At 43.5% G+C, this 24,020-nt stretch overlaps 1 protein-coding gene across 7 annotated transcripts in view; it reads right to left on the bottom strand.

The window, feature by feature from the left end:
- The window catches only part of LOC106613192 (E3 ubiquitin-protein ligase MARCHF8), a 124,006-nt gene that overhangs the window by 47,217 nt on the left and 52,769 nt on the right, over positions 1-24,020 (bottom strand). Inside the window, exon 1 of one of the 7 annotated variants that reach the window (XM_014215263.2) lies at positions 1,425-1,859. The exons of the other annotated variants lie outside the window; for them this stretch is intronic. Coding sequence (XP_014070738.1) covers positions 1,425-1,448 — 24 coding nt within the window. The 5' untranslated portion in view covers positions 1,449-1,859. Of the gene's footprint in view, positions 1-1,424; positions 1,860-24,020 lie in introns of those variants that run through there. 7 annotated transcript variants of the gene reach the window in all.

Here is a 24,020-nt window from a genome sequence, read left to right as displayed (position 1 = left end):
CTGACACAGCGGTTGCATTAAGGAGTAGTATATCTATAATTCTTTAAATAATTGTTATCTATTTTGTCAACGTTTATGATGAGTATTTTTGTAAATTGATATGCTCATTCACCGGGAGTTTTGGTGGGAATACATTTTCTGAACATCACACGCCAATGTAAAATGCTGTTTTTGGATATAAATATGAAATTTATCGAACAAAACATACATGTATTGTGTAACATGATGTCCTAGGAGTGTCATCTGATGAAGATCGTCAAAGGTTAGTGCTTCATTTAGCTGTGTTTTGGGTTTTTGTGACACATATACTTGCTTGGAAAATGGCTGTGTGGTTATTTTTGTCTATGTACTCTCCTAACATAATCTAATGTTTTGCTTTCGCTGTAAAGCCTTTTTGAAATCGGACAATGTGTTTACATTAAGGAGAAGCGTATCTTTAAAATGGTGTAAAATAGTCGTATGTTTGAGAAATTGACATTATTAGATTTTTGATGTTTTGTATTTCGCGCCCTGCTGTTCCATTTGATTTTGGCTAGACGTTCTGCTGGCAGGACGGCTATAGCCAACAGGTTTTAAGAGGTGCTCCCAATAACCACGGAGACAGCAGGCCTCACCATAACAACCACAGAAAGGAAACTGCTCTTAAGAGGTGCTCCCAATAACCACGGAGACAGCAGACCTCCCCATAACAACCACAGAAAGGAAACTGCTCTTAAAGCTGGAATCCGTACATGGTGAAACTGCCACGTCTGTTTGCAATATTACAACAATGAAGAAGTTACTTCAAACAACAAACACAGTTTTTCCCCCTTGGACATCATTGTTGGGTAACGTGTGATAGAACAGCAGAGTAAATACTGAGATCATTTTATTTTTACTATGCTGGATGCTCCTCTCCTCCATTTCATCAACAAAGCTAAAACAATAACAAATGCGCAGCGGTGAACAGTGGTGTTGTTTCACCTTCTCCAGATTTTAGCTTTAACATATTGCTTCTCCCTCATGTGCGCGCACACACACACACACACACACACACACACACACACACACACACACACACACACACACACACACACACACACACACACACACACACACACACACACACACGTAGGTGGTTTCTCTTACTGCGTTTAAAAACACATAAATACACACATAAGAATGCTGAAAGATGTCCCCCAAGACAAACAAACACACACACACACACACACACACAGACACACACACACACACACACACACACACACACACACACACACACACACACACACACACACACACACACACACACACACACACATACACACACACATACACACACATACACACACACACACACACACACACACACACACACACACAAGACAATACAAAACTATCTGCTGTCAGTATCAACAACAACAATGAGAAAGAGCCCGTCATACCTTCATCTTCCAACAGGTATTCATGGCTGCTAGATCCTTGAGCCCTACACACGCCCTACAAGACACACCACACAGACAAAGAGTCTTGGAGGGGTTACATGCCCCTGTGTAAATCCTCTCCGAGGGAGACGAGACAACCGTTAGTTAATACAGAAATGGAAGTGCAGCAGTGTCACCCAGCTGTCTCCCTGGCGATGGCAGCTCCAATAACACACCCCTAGACAAAGACAGACAGAGCAGTAACAGAGAGATAGAGAGAAGGAGGGATAGAGACTGAAAGGCTGTCCTATATTTGCCTCTCACAGAGAGAGAGGCTCTGAGCTGCTGCTGCTATACTTGTCTGGGCTTGCCCTCTCCCAGCTACTGCACACACACACACACACACACACATTGAGCCAACCCGGCAGGGCAGCAATCTGATTGGCCCAAAAAAACACTTCCTCCAGCTGATCCCAATGAGGGGAGCAGCGGTCTAAGGCACTGCATCTCAGTGCTAGAGGCGTCACTACAGACACCCTGTATCTATTCCAGGCTGTATCACAACCGGCCATGATTAGGAGTCCCATAGGACGGCGCACAATTGGCCCAGCATCGTCCGGTGTAGGCTGTCATTGTAAATAAGAATTTGTTCTTAACTGACTTGCCTAGTTAAATAAAATGTTAAATTGTTCCTCTGCTCACTCAGCTTAACCAGTGCCTACCCCTAACCTCACTCAGCCTGTCGCTTGGCTACAAGCTCGATTGACGCGCACACACACACACACACACACACACACACACACACACACACACACACACACACACACACACACACACACACACACACACACACACACACACACACACACACACACACACAAAGAGCCTCAGGTGCAGGCTTGTCCCATTTAGATGAGAAAACACAGGTTCACCTCCCTCCACCAATAAGAGCTTACCTCCTGGCCCTCCAATCATCAGCGGAGAGAGAGACAAGTCTATCTACCCAATTTTGCACTAACTCTACACACACTCACAAGACTATATATGCACACTATACTTTATACACATACTATGCTGACACACAGCCGATCGCTGCAGCTGTACATAGTCCCTCTGTAATTAGCCCTCCCAATCTACCTACCTCAACCCCATAGTGTTTTTCTTTACTTTTCTGCTCTTTTGCACACCAGTATCTCTACTTTCACCTCATCATCTGCTCATCTATCACTCCAGTGTTAATCTGCTACATTTTAATTATCCGCTACTATGGCCTATTTATTGCCTAACTCCTCATGCCTTTTGCACACACTGTATATAGACTTAAATTTTTTTTCTACTGTGTCATTGACTTGTTTATTGTGTTATTGTGTTACTGTGTTAAAAAAAAAAAAAATGTTATTGGCTTGTTTATTGTTTATTCCATGGGTAACTCTGTGTTGTCTGTGTCACACTGCTTTGCTTTATCTTGGCCAGGTCGCAGTTGTAAATGAGAACTTGTTCTCAACTAGCCTACCTGGTTAAATAAAGGTGAAATAAAAATAAAATAAAAATAAACAAAACCCACACACACACACACACACACACACACACACACACACACACACACACACACACACACACACACACACACACACACACACACACACACACACACACACACACACACGCTTCTGCTACTCTGTTCTTAATTTTATTGTTATTATTATCTATCCTGATGCCTAGTCACTTTACCCTGCCTTCATGTACGTCAGTGGCAGTCAGTGAGGGAGGACAATAATTGTTTTTATGAGCATAGCCTTATTTCTATTACAGCATATTGGATGACTGTCATTCATATTCCATTCATCCATCTCAATGTAACAGCGATAGGTTTAGGCGACTACATGATACAAACATTTTCGCTATACCCATCATGAAGATGCTACAACCTAGCATATGAACAAAAGTTTTAAATATAGGTGCACAGGTCAAGAGAAATTTGAGTAATCAAGGTGACAGACATTGACACATTCAATACCGCCTTGCACACTCTTACCTGCATCTAGCTGATCTAGAAAAAAACTTTCCAAGCCAAACCTTCATATCATAACCGTTAACCGCTACACACAGCCTCTACATCGTTGTCACCATATTAACATCCTAGTCAACATAGCTACTAGAACTAACACGTTAGTAAACCCACTACAATCATGCAGTACGGTGTACATTCAGAAAGCAGTTTAGCAGTTACACTGACAGGCCCCAGTGGCAATACATTTATAAAACCAAACACTAATTTGACTTGGAAGATTTTCAGTGTTGCATAGCCATAGCCAGTTAACATAGCATCCTTCTCTGTTTGAGCCGGGTTTGAGTAGGCTAAACTAGCTAGCTGCATTAGCTAGCTAAATGAGAAAAAATACAACAAAATCTCCCTCCCTCCTTCACTCACTCCCTCCATTTTGGAAGCTATTGCCTTTCTCTCTCTTTGAGTCAACTACCCACCACATTTTATGCACTGCAATGCTAGCTAGCTGTAGCTTATGCTTTCAGTACTAGATTAATTCTCTGATTCTTTTATTTTCTTATTTTATTTAACATTTATTTAACTGGGCAAGTCAGTTAACTAGGCAAGTCACAAATTCTTATTTACAATGACGGCCTACCAAAGGCAAAAGGCCTCCTGCGGGGACAGGGGCTGGGATTAAAAATATAATTAAAATATAGGATAAAACACACATCACGACAAGAGAGACAACACAACACTACATAAAGAGACACCTAATACAACAACATAGCATGGCAGAAACACATAGCATGACATTGATTGGGTGGACAACATGTCAGTTCATGCAGCAAGAGCTCTGATAGGTTGGAAGACGTCCTCCGGAAGTTGTCATGATTACTCTTTAAGTCTATGGAAGGGGGTGAGAACCATGAGCCTCCTAGGTTTTGTACTGAAGTCAATGTACCCAGAGGAGGACGGAAGCTAGCTGTCTTCCGGCTACACCATGGTGCTACCCTACAGAGTGCTGTTGAGGCTACTGTAGATCTTCATTGCAAAACAGTGTGTTTTAATCAATTATTTGGTGACGTGAATATATTTAGTATAATTTAATCTAAACATGATAAATGTTATTTTATTCCTTGTGTTAGAATTTTTTCTTTTTATTACAATTGTGTAACTACATCGTTGGGAAGGGCACGTAAGCACCCATTTCACGGTAAAGACTACACCCGCTGTATTCAGCGCATGTGACAAATAAAATTAGATTTGAAGTCAGAGGGAGTTCAGTTGACAGAGGTTCATTTATTAGAGACATCCTCACAGCTGGATCCAAGAGCAAATCTAGATCTAGAGCCCCAATGGGTGTCAATTATATTAGTGTTACTGTTTACACATGGATGCAATTAATTTAGCACCATACTGAGTAGAACTGTAAAGATGTTAGAGAGATCAAATCTAATTATATTTGTCACATGCTTCATTAACGACAAGTGTAGACTTGAAATGCTTACTCACGGGTCCTTTTCCAACAATGCAGACTTAAGATTTAAAAAAATCAATAACAAATATAAATGATATTAGAGGGAGAGAGGTAGGGAGGGAGGGAGGGAGAAAGAAGGAGAGAGGTACAGACGGAACAAGAAAAGGAGAGAGAGAAGGGGTGAGAAGGGGAGAGAAAGAGGAGAAGAGAGGGGGAAAGAAAGAGGAGGAGAGACGAGGAGAAGTGCTACACACTGATATCTATTGTGCGGACAAGACGATGATCAGAGATATGAGAGATAACATGTTTATACTCCCAAATATTTAGAGGGGCTGAGAGGCTAAATCAGTTTTTTGGCAATAGACAATGAAAGTCTGTCTGTTTTATTGAATAAATATGGCATTATCTTATTTTTGTATACAGGTATCATATTATTGTATCAAGTTGATGATCAGTTGCTGGTGGACACCAGGCTGGCAATAGCCAATCAGAGTTGAGTACAGTGGCATCCATGTCACCAGCCTTTGTGGCGACAGCTTTACACAACACACGTTCCACATGACATGGTCAATTTAGCATCAACCAGCAGGCATGACGCTGTGTTTCTATGTTCACATTTAGGCTAGCTTAGGACATAGAGTGTGTCTATGTTTAGCACACACACACACACACACACACACACACACACACACACACACACACACACACACACACACACACACACACACACACACACACACACACACACACACGCACACACACACAGAGTGAGAAAATCTCCCACGTCTCGGGAGACTCACAGGGAGCTTAACCATGAGCAAATCAGAATAGGTCAGGCCACAGCTGTAGTGTGTGAGTACCACAAGAGGCTGCTGAGGGAAGGACGGCTTAGTCCTCACTCCCCCCTATCTGAGATACCTACAGCAGCCCTTATCCTCCACATACAACACCCGTTCTGCCAGTCAGTTTGTTACAGGTCCCCAAAGCACACACATCACTGGGTCGCTCCTCTTTTCAGTTTGCTGCAGCTAGTGACTGGAATGAGCTGCAAAAAAACTCAACAAAAATCTCTTCATTCAAAGACTCAATCTTGGACACTCTTACTGACATTTCACGTGATATTTTCTTGTCTATACATTCTTAAACTTTGTGCTGCTGTCTGTGCCGAATAATGTTTGTACCATGTTTTGTACTGCTATCATGTTGTGTTGCTGCCATGTTGTATTGTTGTCTTAGGTCTCTCTTTATGTAAGAGAAAGGGGGGATACCTAGTCAGTTGTACAACTGAATGCATTCAACTGAAATGTGTCTTCCGCATTTAACCCAACCCCTCTGAATCAGAGAGGTGCGGGGGACTGACTTAATTGACATCCACGTATTCGGCCCCCGGGGAACAACGGGTTAACTGCCTTGCTCAGGGGCAGAATGACATATTTTTACCTTGTCAGCTCAGGGATTCGATCCAGCAACCTTTCGGTTACTGGCCCAACATTCTAACCACAAGGCTATATGTAGTGTAGTGTTGTGGTGGCCCTCTTGTTGTGATGTCTGTTTTATCCTACCAATTTTTTTTTTGCCTTTTGGTAGGCCGTCATTGTAAATAATAGATTGTTCTTAACTGACTTGCCTAGTTAAATAAAGGTTAAATAAAAATAATGGCTGGAATGGAGTTAATGGAATGGTATCAAACACATGGAAAACCAGGTGTTTAAAGAGTTCGATATGATTCCATTGATTCCATTCCAGCCATTACTATAATATATATATGAAATGTATGCATTCACTACTGTAAGTCGTTCTGGATAAGAGCGTCTGCTAAATGACTAAAATGTAAAATGTAACTATGAGCCCATCCTCCACAGTTAAGGTGCCACCAACCTCCTGTGGTGTGCATGTGCATGGGTATGTGTGTGTGTGTGTACTGTGTGTGTTCCCGGGGTTTTAGGTCAGGGCCAGGTCAAAGGACAAAGAGCTAAGAAGTGCTTTCACTTTCACTGAGCAATGCTGCTAATCGGCTTTGGGCGGGTAAACCTAGCCCTAAAAGGCCCTTACTGCTCTGCTCATGGACTTTGACCAGCAGTCATCACGCCACAGAGAGATTAACTGAAACAGCACAACAGCCCATAAAACATACAACTACAGTGCTCAGCATTACTGACAACCATATACAGTTTTATCAGAATGGCTCTCTAATGTCAGTCTGTACTCTTTTCTCATCTGACCACAATAAAAAAGTGGTCAGATGAAGCAGATGCTAAGCTAAAGGACAGTTTTGCTAGCAAAGACGAGAATATGTTCAGGGATTCCTCCGATGGCATTGAGGAGTACACCACATCAGTCATTGGCTTCATCAATAAGTGCATCGATGACGTCGTCCCCACAGTGACCGTACGTTCATACCCCAACCAGAAGCCATGGATTACAGGCAACATCTGCACTGAGCTAAAGGCTAGAGCTGCCTCTTTCAAGGAGCGGGACTCTAACCCGGAAGCTTATAAGAAATCCCGCTAACCATCAAACAGGCAAAGCGTCAATACAGGACTAAGATCGAATCGCACTACACCGGTTCTGATGCTCGTCGGATGTGACAGGGCTTGCAAACCATTACAGACTACAAAGGGAAGCACAGCCGAGAGCTGCCCAGTGACATGAGCCTACCAGACGAGCTAAACTACTTCTATGCTCGTTTCGAGGCAAATAACACTAAAACATGCATGAGAGCACCAGCTGTTCCGGAAGACTGTGTGATCAGGCTCCACAGCCAATGTGAAAAAGACCTTTAAACAGGTCAACGTTCACAAGGCCGCAGGGCCAGACGGACTACCAGGACGTATACTGCGAGCATGTGCTGACCAACTGGCAAGTGTCTTCACTGACATTCTCAATCTCTCCCTGTCTGAGTCTGTAATATCAACATGTTTCAAGCAGACCACCACAGTGTCTGTGCCCAAGAACACTAAGGTAACCTGCCTAAATGACCACCGACCCGTAGCACTCACGTCTGTAGCCATGAAATGCTTCGAAAGGCTGGTCATGGCTCACATTAACACCATTATCCCAGAAACCCTAGACCCACTCCAATTTGCATACCGCCCTAAAAGATCCTATGATGATGCAATCTCTATTGCACTCCAGACTGCCCTCTCCCACCTGGACAAAAGAAACACCAATGTAAGAATGCTATTCATTGACTACAGCTCAGCGTTCAACACCATAGTTCCCTCAAAGTTTATCAATAAGCTAAGGACCCTGGGACTAAACTCCTCCCTCTGCAACTGGATCCTGGACTTCCTGATGGGCCACCCCAGGTGGTAAGGGTAGGTAACAGCACGTCCACCACGCTGATCCTCAACACAGGGGGCCCTTCAGGGGTGCGTGCTCAGTCCCCTCCTGTACTCCCTGTTCACTCATGACTGCATGGCCAGGCACGAATTTAACACCATCATTAAGTTTGCCGATGGCACAACAGTGGTAGGCCTGATCAAAGACAATGACAAGACAGCCTATAGGGAGGAGGTCAGAGACCTGGCCGTGTGGTGCCAGGACAACAACCTCTCCCTCAACATGATCAAGATAAAGGAGATGATTGTGGACTACAGGAAAAAGAGGACCGAGCACGCCCCATTCTCATCAACGGGGCTGTAGTGGAGCAGGTTGAGAGCTTCAAGCTCCTTGGTGTCCACATCACCAACAAACTAACATGGTCCAAGCACACCAAGACTGTCGTGAAGAGGGCATGACAAAATCTATTCCCCCTCAGGAGAGTGAAAAGATTTGGCATGGGTCCTCATATCCTCAAAAGGTTCTACAGCTGCACCATCGAGAGCATCCTGACTGGTTGCATCACTGCCTGGTATGGCAACTACTCGGCATCTGACCGCAAGGAGCTTCAGAGGGTAGTGCATACGGCCCAGTACATCACTGGGGCCAAGCTTCCTGCCATCCAGGGCCTCTATACCAGGCGGTGTCAGAGGAAGGCCCTAAAAATGGTCAAAGACTCCAGCCACCCTAGTCATAGACTGTTCTCTCTACTATCGTACGACAAGCGGTACCGGAGCACCAAGTCTAGGTCCAAGAGGCTTCTAAACAGCTTCTACCCCAAGCCATAAGACTCCTGAACATCTAATCAAATGGCTACCCAGACTATTTGCACCCCCCCCCCCTTTACACCCCTGCTACTCTCTGTTGTTATCATCTATGCATGCATAGTCACTTTAATAACTCTACCTACATGTACATATTACTTTAACCAACCGGTGCCCCCACACATTGACACTCTACCGGTATCCCCTGTATATAGTCTCGCTACTGTTATTTTACTGCTGCTCTTTAATTACATCTTACTTTTATTTCTTATTCTTATATATTTTTTCAACTGCATTGTTGGTTAGGGGCTCGTAAGTAAGCATTTCCCTGTAAGGTTTACAGTATACCTGTTGTATACGGCGCATGTGACTAACAAAATTTGATTGGATTTGATTCGATTTTTGACAATAGTACTATTTCACAAGGTTATAGGTCTCTAACTTTTATTCAGCATTACTGTGCAACACCAGAATATCTTGACCTTCTCCAACACAACACTGGCTGCTGTGGGCCTGCTGTAGGACAAATCTGATTTAGTAATCAACTCAGTCTCATCGCTGAGCTTATTATACTGATAACTGTGTAAAGCAAGCTTGACCTTGAAAAGAATTTGCAGTATAAAATTGGAATGGTTATAGCCTCGTACAACCAGCCAGCTCTCGCAAGTTTACATCATCAGTCTGGTAATACGAGGCAAGAATAGTTATTCCCCCAGAATTAAATGAAACATTATTATATTGTATCTATGGTTATTCCTCTCTACGTACTCGTGCCAATAGTAAATAATATACTGTCAGAAGACTGGACCAAATTTTGACATTTGGAAGATGATAAGCTTATGCTAATTTCCATGTAAAAGGACCAATGAGCACCAACATGTGAAGTTCATAGGAGCATGTTAAATTGGATTTTAAATGGAAGCTAAGAGTCTAGATTCTGTTTTTAAATTAAGGTATATAAAAAATGTTTTTTTTACATTTTCCTTTCTAAACATTTGGAATAAGCAAAGGTTTTGATTTCTTGTCAAACAGATAGGTCTTAGAAAACACCTGAAAAAATCTTAAAAGGTATTAGAAATAAATCAAAACACAATAATGTTGAAGTAAAGAACCCTGCCAACTAATATCAGAATTTTGTCTGACTTCTGTAAGTTTAAGAAACATTTCCTTTTGCTTTAAAATTCCCTTACAAAAACCCACATATCTTTAAGATATTTTCAAATGTCTCTTCTTCATGAGGAGGGAGGATAATGAAAGTTCACAGAAGTAACAAGGTAGACCTATCAATTAGTTATAGTGTTTATACTGATACCAAATTGGTAACAGGATTTCTGAAAAATCATTAACAGATTTTCTGCAATTGAATTGGCTACAATGGGAAATCATAATAGTCTCAAACCATAGTTGGTTCACCTGCTACTGTCCTCCCTTCCACTGGCATACTGTTATGTTCAGCTCATAGTGTCTCCTGCTACTGTCCTCCCTTCCACTGGCATACTGTTATGTTCAGCTCATAGGGTCTCCTGCTACTGTCCTCCCTTCCACTGGCATACTGTTATGTTCAGCTCATAGGGTCTCCTGCTACTGTCCTCCCTTCCACTGGCATACTGTTATGTTCAGCTCATAGGGTCTCCTGCTACTGTCCTCCCTTCCACTGGCATACTGTTATGTTCAGCTCATAGGGTCTCCTGCTACTGTCCTCCCTTCCACTGGCATACTGTTATGTTAGCTGATAACTGTTTTTTTAATCTTTCTGTCATCTGGTGGTCAAAGCAAGAGTGGGAAAAGTCTTCAACTGACTCTCTCCCACCTACCCGGGGGCCCCTGTACTTTGATGTCCAAACTTGTGAAACATAAACGCCTATGATTGGTTCAGATTTGGTCTGAACCAACCAAATTGTCTTGTTTGGTGGCGGAGCTCATTAAAATAATAGCCAGTGTGTAGAATAATATCCAAACATGCAAAGGAGGATATTGCATATTTCTACATTTGTACCAATTTAGGATACATCACCATAAAGAGAAAGACATTCATAGCCATTATTATGCATTTCTTTGTAGTACAGATCGGAACCCATGATAAAATTCCGTTACCGCAAATCTGTTACAGGGTGTAAATCTACTTCACTTACTGTAATTCAATAACCAAAGAAGATTTTTTTCAAACTCATGGTGTCATGTCATAGCTGACATCCCATTCTTTCTGCAGACACTGTTTGAATCATAATTCAGAGCAGATATTTAACAGAGTTTTGGGAAAATGTGGTCACAAAAAACAGGGAGATTTTACAGAAATTCTGTTACCAAACTTTGCATCTGCACAGTTCTGTTTTTGTAAAATGTTCAGTATAAATTGTTAAAAGTAGTCCTTGTGCATAGAGTTGTATACTTTGTTTGGCATACATTTTAAGTGAAACATTTTAATCTCAGCGCAGTGGAATTGCCCTTATAAATACTCATTAATTATAGCGTTGTGTATGCATGTGTGTGCGTGTTTGAGTGCGTGAGTTCGTCTATGCGTGCTTGCGTATGTGTCCGTGTGCATGCTCATGGTTGTGTAGGCATCCACCAAACGCTAAGCAGACTGTGATATTAGGCTGACTTGAGTGCAGGTCCATTGACTAATGAGTTTGATAAGAGTGGGGAGACAAATAGCAGCATAACATGAGATTACTGTTGACATGCGGTTTACTGTGCTAATTATAGCCCTTCTGATCAGGGACTGAGTGATCAGTGATCAGTTCATGTTGAACCATCAGTAACATGAATTGATTCATTATAGACTTCCAGGTAGAAAAGAAAACCAGCCAGTTGGTTCCACTGGTGCACAAACTGTGCAGAAATAATACAGAACTTTGTAACTGGAAGTTTGTGTCGAATCAAACATTAATATTGCTCCAGCTCACCAGCAATACCACTTTATATTGTAGTGTAATTTTGTGTAGAATTATACATTTAGATTACTTCAGCTCGCCAGCATTGATATTGCTTCAGTAAAGCTTTCCATTTACCCATGGGTGCAAAATCGGCATGGCTAGCCTATTATGCAAAGGCATGTACCGTGGAGGCATATATATTACCTATGGGAACATCATGTTCTAATGACAACCTGCATTCAGGTGGACTATAAGGCAGGTACAGAGTAGATGGAAAGCAGCAGGCAAAGTAGAGAGGAGATTGAAAAGGAAAAGTTGTGGAGAGGGGAGAGAAGAAAGAAAAAAGACAGAAAAAAATGTGATAGACAAGTAGAGGGACGAGAAGGAGAATTTAGCATAGTGAAAAAAGGCATAGTGTGAGAGAGGATGAGAGGGAGGGAGAAAGGGAGAAAGCGGTAGAGAGAAAGAAAGGAGAGGAGAAAGATTGAGGGAAAGAATTGGAGAGTGAGGAGGAGGGGAGAGAGAGAAGGGAGAAATGTTGAGACAGGAGTGAGAGAGAGGAGAGAGAGGTTCCACACACTAATCTCTATAGAGTAAAGAAGACATCAGATCTCCTGTGGGGCGTGAAATTACCCTGTAATAGTCATTTCAGTTCATTTTCAAATATACACTCATACATGCTGACCACAGCAGTGTACAGGGGCTGCCTGGGCTGCACAGCATGCCTTCACCCAACAGTTCTATTAAAGCATACTGAAGAGATGGGTGGGTGGGGTGGGGTGTGTGGGGTGGGGGGGTGAAGGAGGGAGGGAGGGAGTATACTCTATCAGCTGTGAAAGTACAAGTACACACACCTCCCTAATATTGAGTAGCATGGCATCCCAAGTGGCGCAGTGGTCAAAGGCACTGTGCCACTAGAGATCCTGGTTCGAGTCCAGGCTCTGTCGCAGCCGACCGCGACCGGCGCACAATTGGATGACTGTGTGATCAGGCTCTCCAAAGCCAATGTGAGTAAGACCTTAAAACAGGTCAACATTCACAAGGCCACAGGGCCAGACGGATTACCAGGACATGTACTGCAAGCATGCGCTGACCAACTGCAAGTGTCTTCACTGACATTTTCAACCTCTCTCTGTCTAAGTCTGTAATATCAACATGTTTCAAGCAGACCACCATAGTCCCGGTGCCCAAGAACACTAAGGCAACCAGCCTAAATGACTACAGACCCGTAGCACTCACGTCTGTAGCCATGAAGTGCTTCGAAAGGCTGGTCATGGCCCACATTAACACCATTATCCCAGAAACCCTAGACCCACTCCAATTTGCATACCGCCCAAACAGATCCACAGATGATGCAATCTCTATTGCACTCCACACTGCCCTTTCCCACCTGGACAAAAGTAACACCAATGTGAGAATGCTATTCATTGACTACAGCTCAGCGTTCAACACCATAGTTCCCTCAAAGCTCATCAATAAGCTAAGGACCCTGGGACTAAACACCTCCCTCTGCAACTGGATCCTGAACTTCCTGACGGGCCGACCCCAGGTGGTAAGGGTAGGTAACAACACATCCACCATGCTGATCCGCAACACAGGTGGCCCTTCAGGGGTGCGTGCTCAGTCCCCTCCTGTACTCCCGATTCACTCATGACTGCACGGCCAGGCACGACTCCAACACCATCAATAAGTTTGCTGATGCCACAACAGTGGTACGGCAGATCACCGACAATGATGAGACAGCCTATAGGGAGGAGGTCAGAGACCTGGCTGTGTGGTGCCAGGACAACAACCTCTCCCTTAACGTGAGGGAGAGGTTAGTCCACAATCAAAGGAGATGATTGTGGACTACAGGAAAAGGAGGACCGAGCACACCCCCATTCTCATCGACAGGGCTGTAGAGTGGAGCAAGTTGAGAGCTTCAAGTTCCTTGGTGTCCACATATTTCTGGCCATGAAAGGAGGCTACTCAGGCAAGAAAAAAACCTCACCCAAATGTATAGCCTCGTTGGAAAATATAAATGAACTGTTTAAAAATGTGAAGAAAAAAAAAAACATTAAAAAATATCTATTTTTTAAATGTGAAGATTTTTATTTGGCGTACCCCCGACGGAATTGCGCGTACCCCAGTTTGGGAATACCTAGTCTACACCTACCTGCTGTTTATGAAGCATGTGACAAATAACATTTGATTGATTTGATGCACACACCACCAGACTTCATCCACGGCGACAGAGTGAGGACAGGCATTGGCCAACAACTAACTCAGCCCCCGTTACAATCTACTCACAACAACAAATCACCTACAGCCTTTACTGCTTATAATCTTTGAATTTATCTTAGTTTAAATCAACACCTGGGGCCTCTAATAACCTTCTAAATAAGATAAATAAGATCATGTCTGGACAGTGTATCAGGGTGTTAAAGAAGTGAGATATATGACAGTTTTCTGATGGCAGTAGACAACATTTCTGCACCAGTGAGACAGTATGGACCCTGGCAGAGAGACCTGAGTGCCTCTGTGGTCGCTAAAATGCATTACGGTATCACAAAGTCACATAATTAAATCTCTGCCTGGAGTGTGTGTGTTGCACTATGAACTTCACATGTTGGTGCTCATGGGTCCTTTTACATGCGTTTTCATTTCTCTAGGAGGCTATGCTAGTTGCCGTTGCCGCGGCTAAAAGGTTTGGAGGGAAAGAACAGAGGGACATGTTCAAAGGCTGTGTGTATGGAGACCGTGGTGGTAAAGTCTCACAGGAACTGCAGTGTTTGGGTGTGTGTGTGTGTGTGTGTGTGTGTGTGTGTGTGTGTGTGTGTGTGTGTGTGTGTGTGTGTGTGTGTGTGTGTGTGTGTGTGTGTGTGTGTGTATATCGTTCACAGATTGGATATGCTGACCTACTAAGGGGTTAAGTAACAGTTTCTAGAACACACCAAAGGTCAAGAGTCACCAACTTTCTAATTTCACTTGAGAAACTCTTAAATCTCTCTCTTCTAACTTTTACAAAGTGATAATATAACTTTATTGACTTCAATGACTATTACTGTAACTGTTGACTGTATTGCAATTATACTGCAGAGGCATGAAAGAAGCCCGGTCAGCCAGTGATGACGTCAATACTGGACACCAGATGATGGCCCTCCTCTGACCGTGACAGAGAGATGGGAAGACCACTGCAGCTCCTGATAAGGACACTTTGCACACTCACCCGCACACACAAACACACACATAAACACACATACACACTGGGGGGATACAAGGATTCAAGGGCATCAGAGAGCGGCAGGGCTGTAGCTACTGTTTACTGCTACTGTTTACACTTTAGGGTCAGTGCTTTTTAAAGGGGAAATCCGCATTTGAAACAAAAACAAAGAGCACCACCGTTATTGTTTTGGTAAAAAGCTGAGGGATGGTGCTGGAGAAATGTAACCACTCTCAAATTCATAGACAAACCTATGGATGCAAGGATATCAAAATTATAGTTTTAACCAAGTTGAGGTCATACAGTGTTTGTTTACATTTACTTTGTTAATAAACATTGGAGTAAAACAAGCGTATATTTGGGTTTCTGATGGGGTACGACAGATGAACTATGAGGCATTTCTAAGTTATATTTTTCAAGAATCAATGGGTACATATCGGGTCGTTCCATTTGATTTCAATCACTTTTTCACCGCACCCCTTTTGATTTGAACTAAACTTTCCATACATATTTGCCCATGGTAGAGGTGGTCAGACTGACTTTTTGGACCTGAATGCCAAAACATTCAAGATATAAATGTGCTCATAAGTTGACCCATTTTGCATACCCCACCATACCATGGCACATCAATGTCTTCATCACTGGAAAATATAAACAGTTGAGGTTGATATAATATATCAGTTGTTTTAAATGACACTGTCAATATTCCATAGGAAACCTATTGAAATCAGAGAAATATAGATAAAACAATAGACATTACCATTTAAGTTGACATTCGTCGGTGGGTGAACTGCCGGCCATTTTTGTGGTAGTAATTGGAAGTTAAAATTTCTATCCAATTTCAATGGTGTACCATCTACATTGTAGTGGTCTGAAGGGATAGGTCCATTATATGAATACTATTTATAGGATTGAAATTACACCCACTCTATATTCAAGAGTATGCTGTGTCTCAACAAATGGCAGGCACAACACATACACCTCAGATGATGTAAATTAGAGTTAAACCTATAATATGTGCGTCAATATTGATAATTGACAACCCTGCTTGTTAGCTTTTAAATGATATCAAATTCAACTGTTTATATTTTCCAGTGTTGAAGACATGGATGTCTCATGGGGTATGCAAAATGGGTCAACTTTGAGCTCCTCTTTCTCCTGAATGTTTTAGCATTCAGGTCCAAAAAGTGATTCAAATGAAATGGAACGACCTTATCCACTGAATGCCTCAAATTTCAGAAAATGCTCCTTAATGAATCAATACCAGGTTTCCCTGGTGAAAAGTAGGACATCACTGTAAGATACACGAAAACAAAATCCTTCTACATAGTTATCATTATCAACGAACTGTTCCTAATGCTATAATTGGGTGGAAATTTTAAAAACAAAAACAGAGGGAGAGTTGTTGTCCATTCATGACAGACTGGCCAACTGAGAATGAGGAGGAGAGAGGAGCAGGAAAACTCTATGTGTGTGCATGCATACTTGCGCCTGTCTATGTGTGTGCTGTGCCCGGGGAATGTTGGTTGCGGTCCAGACTGTTCACTAATTGAGTCTGGTCATGGAGTGCACAGGATTCCTATTCCCTATATAGTGTACTACTTTTGACAACAGTTCTGAGACAAAACAGCACTGGACAATGGAGCTTTGGATCGGAGCATAAGTGCAGTAGCTAACTGTGTTGTCCACGTATGGTAAGCATGGAATGCACAATCAGTTTGCTTTGCTTTCCCCTTATAAGGGATGTTCTGCCTTCTCACCAGATCTCTTGGAGCGTAACATGAGGTGTGTGAGAACTTCCAGAATGACCACAGGGGATGTTACTCATCACATCAATGTACATAATATCACAACATACAGACACACATACACTCTCTAACTGCAGAGCATACCAGATTAGTACGTGATAAAACATCAAAACATGCCACAGCGGCATCATTTCTCTTCTGGTGTGTGTGTGTGTTTTTGCTTTTACTATCCTTGGGACCAGAAGTCCTCACAAGGATAGTAAAACAAGGAAAATTCGGACAAGTGGGTACATTTCGCCAGTCCCCACAAGGAAAAAGGCTATTTTATGCTCAGGGGTTAGGTTTAGGGTTAGGTTTACAATTAGGGTTAGGGGTTAGGTTTAGGAAAATAGGATCAATTGTTTGGTCCCCACAAGGATAGTAAAACAAACGTGTGTGTGTGTGTGTGTGTGTGCGTGTGTGTGTGCGGTTGGATCTCAGAAGGGTTCCTGGCAGGCCAGGATTAGAGAAGTACCTCATCTATGCCAGTAGACAGAGAGGTCGTTTAGTATCACTACTCCTCCAACAGATGTCTTGCTCACTCGCGCGCAGACACACAGCCCGGTGCAATATGCCGTGCAAACTTCTTACAGCTTCATCTGGCTGTGGGTTTACATTTATGTCATAGTTTACAATCACCGCAGGGTACACCTACCCACCCACCCACACCCATTCCCCTCCCACACACTTCCTGTCCCCCTGCTGTGATGGATGAATGGTGTAGTAATGAAAACTGCCTCCCCTGCTCCCCTGTTCTCGCCCGTTCCTTCCCATGAAGTCCACACTCATTTGGCACCCTGAGATATGGTCAACAGCAGAATCACATTTGCATTTAAAACCAGTACATCCCACAGCACCACAGATTGAGTGAAATGTCCATTTGCATTTTGAGTGCCTGAAAATCAAAAGCCTAAAATGTCAATCAAAGATGGTGACGAAGGGAGTGGAGAAAATCAGAGAAAAAAATATGTGGCTTAGTATACTGTAATTTGTCCTCTGGTGCCTGTTGCAATTACAGTAGTACGTCTACAGTGAAAATTATAGCTCTGACTACAGTAGTTCAAAGTCTGGAAGTTCAGAAATATGAAAAAGGTCATGGAAACATTCACAGCACTTGGATCTTGAACTCTATTGCACAGGCAGTAAATCATTTAGGTGTTGACATGTTCTATTATCACTACATACCTGTGTCGCTCTTACCCACATGAGCTAAAACAACTCTCAAGCTGTAACCATAACTATTGGGATGAACAACGCTAAACCTGACCTTAGATCAGTGTTGTGTCAATCTGATGCCTTTGATCAGAGATACTGGATATAATGACGAGATGCTTGTGTCTTTGACCTAACAATGGGAATTGTTGTCCACAGAGCGGAACGGCGGGCTGTCAATCTCCTGCCTATTCCTCTCTTTGGATTGATGGATACAACTTCTTATTTGAATACTTTTTAAAATATTCGATGAGGGGTGTTGACGTCAACCGCCTGTATTCGATGGAGAGTGAGATGCTAGCCTCATGAATAAGCAAAGGCCGTCTCGAATTTCAACAGGGACAACTCCAATATAAAGTGTTTTTTTCTCAAAACTGCTGGGATGTCACGTGCATCACACTTACAGTGCATTCGGAAAGTATTCAGATCCCTTGACTTTTCCACATTTTGTTACGTTACAGCCTTATTCTAAAATGGATTAGATAGTTTTTTCCCTCATCAATTTTAATGACAAAGCAAAAACAGTTTTAATGACAAAGCAATCGGGGGAGAAGGGCCTTGGTCAGGGAGTTGACCAAGAACCTGATGGTCACTAACAGAGCTCTAGTGTTCCTCTGTGGAGATGGGAGAACTTTCCAGAAGGACAACCCTCTGTGCAGCACTCTATCAATTAGGTCTTTATGGTAGAGTGGCCAGACGGAAGCCACTCCTCAGTAAAAGGCACATGACAGCCCGCTTGAAGTTTGCCAAAAGGAACCTGAAGGACTCTCAGACCATGAGAAACAAGATTCTCTAGTCTGATGAAACCAAAATTGAACTCTTTGGCCTGAATGCCAAGCATCACGTCTGGAGGAAACTTGGCACCATCCCTACGGTAAAGCATGGTGGTGGCAGCATCATGCGGTAGGGATGTTTTTCAGCGGTGGGGACTGGAAGACTAGTCAGGATCGATGCAAAAATGAACGGAGCAAAGTACAGAGATCCTTGATGAAAACCTGCTCCAGAGCACTCAGGACCTCAGACTGTGGCAAAGGTTAACCTTCCAACAGGATAACGACCCTAAGCACACAGCCAAGACAACGCAGGAGTGACTTTGGGACAAGTCAGAGTCCGGACTTAAGCCAATCTAACATCTCTGGAGAGACCTGAAAATAACTGTGCAGCAATGCTCCCCATTCAACCTGACAGAGCTTGAGAGGATCTGCAGAGAAGAATGGGAGAAACTCCCCAAATACAAGTGTGCGAAGCTTGTAGCGTCATACCCATAACCTGTTTTTGCTTAGTCATTATGGGTTTTTTGTGTGATAAGGGGAAAAAAAAACATTTAATACATTTTTTAACAAGGCTGTAACTTAACAAAATGTGGAAAAAGTCAAGGGGTCTGAATACTTTTCGAATGCACTGTATACAGCAACACCTCCCCCATAAGTGTTGCTGTCTCTTCTATAGATGTTATATCCTTGTATTGCTACTGCTGTTAATTCGTCATCCTTTTTTGAATAAAAAAATAAAAGCCTGGACTCGAACCCAGAATCTCTAGTAGCACAGCTAGCACTGCGATGCAGTGCCTTAGACCACTGCGTCACATGGGAGGCCACTGTTACCACTCTTATTTACACTCTTCGTTACCGTGAGCTGTTTTCCAGCAACATCACAAGTCTCTTCCGCTCTCCTGTTCTTCACACTGTTTATGCCAGTCCTCCATCCTCCATCCTCTCTTCCCTATTCCTTCTCTCTCCCTCTTACTTCTCCCCTTCCCTCTCTCCCATTTCTACTCTCTCTTTTCCCTATCCTTCTCTTCATTTCCTCCCCTTTCTTTCCTCTCTCTCTTCACTCCTCCATCTGTAGAGAGGTCAAGGCAGGGTAGAGAGTCCTGCTGTTAGCTAGAGGGCTGTGTGTATCTCTGTTAGAGAGGCTGGACTTTAGTGTTCTACTGCCCATAGAGTCCAGTAGTCAACAAGGGAAAAAAAACTCACACACATCCCCAACAACCATGATTGCTTTCCAAATGGCTCCCTATTCCATTTATAGTGCACTACTTTTACATTACATTGCTTATGCCTAGGGACAGGGGTTTTCCTTGTCATGTAAGCTGTTCAGTAAAAACTCCCGCCCCTACCAAATCCCCAAAAGCAAAACTGGGAAATCACCTCAAGTAGGTTTCGTTTTATCTCTTAAATAAGAAGCTTTGCTCGAAGGCTGGCTGTAGGCCAAAAGAAGATTCCAAGATGTGTACTGGGTAGCGCCCAGATTTTATCGCTTCCGCGTTCCAAACATCTGGAGTTCCAGTGTAGCCCTGAGAGTTCTCTCTCACTCCTCAGCTTCCATGAAGGATTCTTCTAAGAAACCATCAAACAAAAGCCTATAATATCCATCCTAAAATGAATTTCAATAGTCTACAAATCAAATCAAAGTTTATTTGTCACATGCGCCAAATACAACAGGTGTAGATCTTACAGTGAAATGCTTACTGACGGCTCTAACCAATAGTGCAAAAAAGGTATTAGGTCAACAAAAGGTAAGTAAAGAAATAAAAACAACAGTAAAAAAACTGTGAAAAATAACAGTAGCGAGGCTATATAAGTAGCGAGGCTAAATACAGACACCGGTTAGTCAGGCTGATTGAGGTAGTATGTACATGTAGATATGGTTAAAGTGACTATGCATATATGATGGACAGAGAGAAGCAGTAGTGTAAAAGAGGGCTTGGTGGGTGGTGGGTGGTGGGACACAATGCAGATAGCCCGGTTAGCCAATGTGCGGGAGCACTGGTTGGTCGGGCCAATTGAGGTAGTATGTACATGAATGTATAGTTAAAGTGACTATGCATATATGATAAACAGAGAGTAGCAGCAGCGTAAAAGAGGGGTTGGGGGTGCACACAATGCAAATAGTCCGGGTAGCCATTTGATTACCTGTTCAAGAGTCTTATGGCTTTTTGTCCTAGACTTGGCACTCCGGTACCGCTTGCCATGCGGTAGTAGAGAGAACAGTCTATGACTGGGGTGGCTGGGGTCCTTGACAATTTTTAGGGCCTTCCTCTGACACCGCCTGGTGTAGAGGTCCTGGATGGCAGGCAGCTTAGCCCCAGTGATGTACCGGGCCGTACGCACTACCATCTGTAGTGCCTTGCGGTTGGAGGCCGAGCAATTGCCGTACCAGGCAGTGATGCAACCAGTCAGGATGCTCTCGATGTTGCAGCTGTAGAACCTTTTGAGGATCTCAGGACCCATGCCAAATCTTCTTAGTTTCCTGAGGGGGAATAGGCTTTGTCGTGCCCTCTTCACGACTGTCTTGGTGTGTTTGGACCATTCTAATTTGTTGGTGATGTGGACACCAAGGAACTTGAAGCTCTCAACCTGCTCCAATACAGCCCCGTCGATGAGAATGGGGGCATGCTCGGTCGTTTCCTGTAGTCCACAATCATCTCCTTAGTCTTGGTTACGTTTAGAGATAGGTTGTTGTCCTGGCACCGCCCGGCCAGGTCTCTGACCTCCCCCCTATTGGCTGTCTTCATCGTTGTCGGTGATCAGGCCTACCACTGTTGTGTCGTCTGCAAACTTAATGATGGTGTTGGAGTCGTGCCTGGCCGTGCAGTTGTGGGTGAACAGGGAATACAGGAGGAGACTGAGCACACACTCCTGGGGGGCTCCAGTGTTGAGGATCAGCGTGGCAGATATGTTGCTACCTACCCTCACCACCTGGGGACAGCCCGTCAGGAAGTCCAGGATCCAGTTGCAGAGGGAGATGTTTAATCCCAGGATCCTTAGCTTAGTGATGAGCTTTGAGGGAACTACGGTGTTGAACGCTGAGCTTAGTCAATGAATAGCATTCTCACATATGTGTTACTTTTGTCCAGTTGGGAAAGGGTAGTGTGGGTAGTGTGGAGTGCAATAGAGATTGCATCATCTGTGGATCTGTTTGGGCGGTATTTGCAAATTGGAGTGGTTCTAGGGTTTCTGGGATAATGGTGTCGATGTGAGCCATTACCAGCCTTTCAAAGCACTTCATGGCTATGGACGTGAGTGCTACGGGTCTGTAGTCATTTAGGCAGGTTGCCTTGGTGTTCTTGGGCACAGGTACTATGGTGGTCTGCTTGAAACATGTTGGTATTACAGACTCAATCAGGGACATGTTGAAAATGTCAGTGAAGACACCTGCTAGTTGGTCAGCACATGCCTGGAGCACACGTTCTGGTAATCTGTCTGGCCCTGTAGCCTTGTGTATGTTGACCTGTTTAAAGGTCTTCTTCACGTCGGCTACGGAGAGCGTGATCACACAGTCGTCCGGAACAGCTGATGCTCTCATGCATGCCTCAGTGTTGCTTGCCTCGAAGCAAGCATAGAAGTGATTTAGCTTGTCTGGTAGGCTCGTGTCACTGGGCAGCTCGCGGCTGTGCTTCCCTTTGTAGTATGTAATAGTTTGCAAGCCCTGCCACATAAGACGTGGGTCGGAGCCGGTGTAGTAGGATTCAATCTTAGCCCTGTATTGACGCTTTGCCTGTTTGATTGTTCGTCGCAGGGCATAGCAGGCTTTCTTGTAAGCTTCCGGGTTAGAGTCCAGCTCCTTGAAAGTGGAAGCTCTACCATTTAGCTCAGTGCGAATGTAGCCTGTAATCCATGGCTTCTGGTTGGGGTATGTACGTACAGTCACTGTGGGGACGACGTCCTCGATTCACTTATTGATAAAGCCAGTGACTGATGTGATGTACTCCTCAATGCCATCGGAAGAATCCCGGAACATGTTCCAGTCTGTGCTAGCAAAACAGTCCTGTAGTTTAGCATCTGCTTCATCTGACCACTTTTTTTATAGACCGAGTCACTGGTGCTTCCTGCTTTAATTTTAGCTTGTAAGCAGGAATCAGGTGGATAGAGTTGTGGTCGGATTTACCAAATGGAAGGCAAGGGAGAGCTTTGTACGTGTCACTGTGTGGAGTACAAGTGATCTAGAAAAATGTTTTCCCTTTGGTTGCACATTTAAGATGTTTATAGAAATTTGGTAAAACTGATTTCAGTTTCCCTGCATTGAAGTTTCCGGCCACTAGGAGCGCAGCCTCTGGGTGAGTGGTTTCCTGTTTGCTTATTTCCTTATACAGCTGAATGAGTGCGGTCTTAGTGCCAGCATCTGTCTGTAGTGGTAAATAAACAGCCACGAAAAGTATAGCTGAAAACTCTCAAGGCAAGTGGTGTGGCCTGCAATTTATCACAATATACTCTACTTCAGGTGAGCAAAATCTAGAGACTTCCTTAGATTTTGTGCACCAGCTGTTGTTTACAAATATGCACAGGCCGCCGCCCCTCATCTTACTTGAGTGTGCTGATCTATCTTGCCGATGTTGCGTATAATCCCGCTAGCTGAATATCCATGTCGAAACATAGGATATTACAGTTTTTGATGTCCCGTTGGTATGATATTCGTGATCGTACCTCGTCTAATTTATTGTCCAATGATTGCACGTTGGCGAGTAATATTGACAGTAACGGCAGCTTTCCCACTCGCCTCCTGTGGGTCCTCACGAGGCTTCCCGCTCTGTGTCCTCTATACCTGCGTCTCCTCCTCTTGCAAATAACAGGGATGTTGGCCCTGTCAGGTGTTTGGAGAATGTCCTGTGCTTCCTGCTTTTTGAAGAAAAAATCTTTGTCTAATCCGAGGTGAGTGATCGCTGTCCTGATATCCAGAAGCTCTTTTTTGCCGTAAGATATGGTGGCAGAAACATTATGTACAAAATAAGTTACAAATAACGCAAAAAAAAACAACATAATAGCACAATTGGTTGGGCGCCCGTAAAACTGCTGCCATTTCATCCGGTGCCATTGGTTCCCTCTCCTCTCCACTAATCTGAAAACACCAATTAGGTGAAATCGGAATAGTGGATGCCAACTATACATTTGCAGAGCCAAGCAGAGGAAGCCAGTTAAGACTATTGAGAGGCACCCCTAGTATTCATTACATAACCTTGTTCATGTAATTTGGTGTTAGCCTTATGTC

The sequence above is a fragment of the Salmo salar genome, chromosome ssa01, assembly GCF_905237065.1.
Source record: "Salmo salar chromosome ssa01, Ssal_v3.1, whole genome shotgun sequence".
NCBI classification, from domain to species: Eukaryota; Metazoa; Chordata; class Actinopteri; order Salmoniformes; family Salmonidae; genus Salmo; species Salmo salar.
Note: the sequence above shows the minus strand (reverse complement) of the source record. Positions and strands in the feature narration are given on the sequence as shown.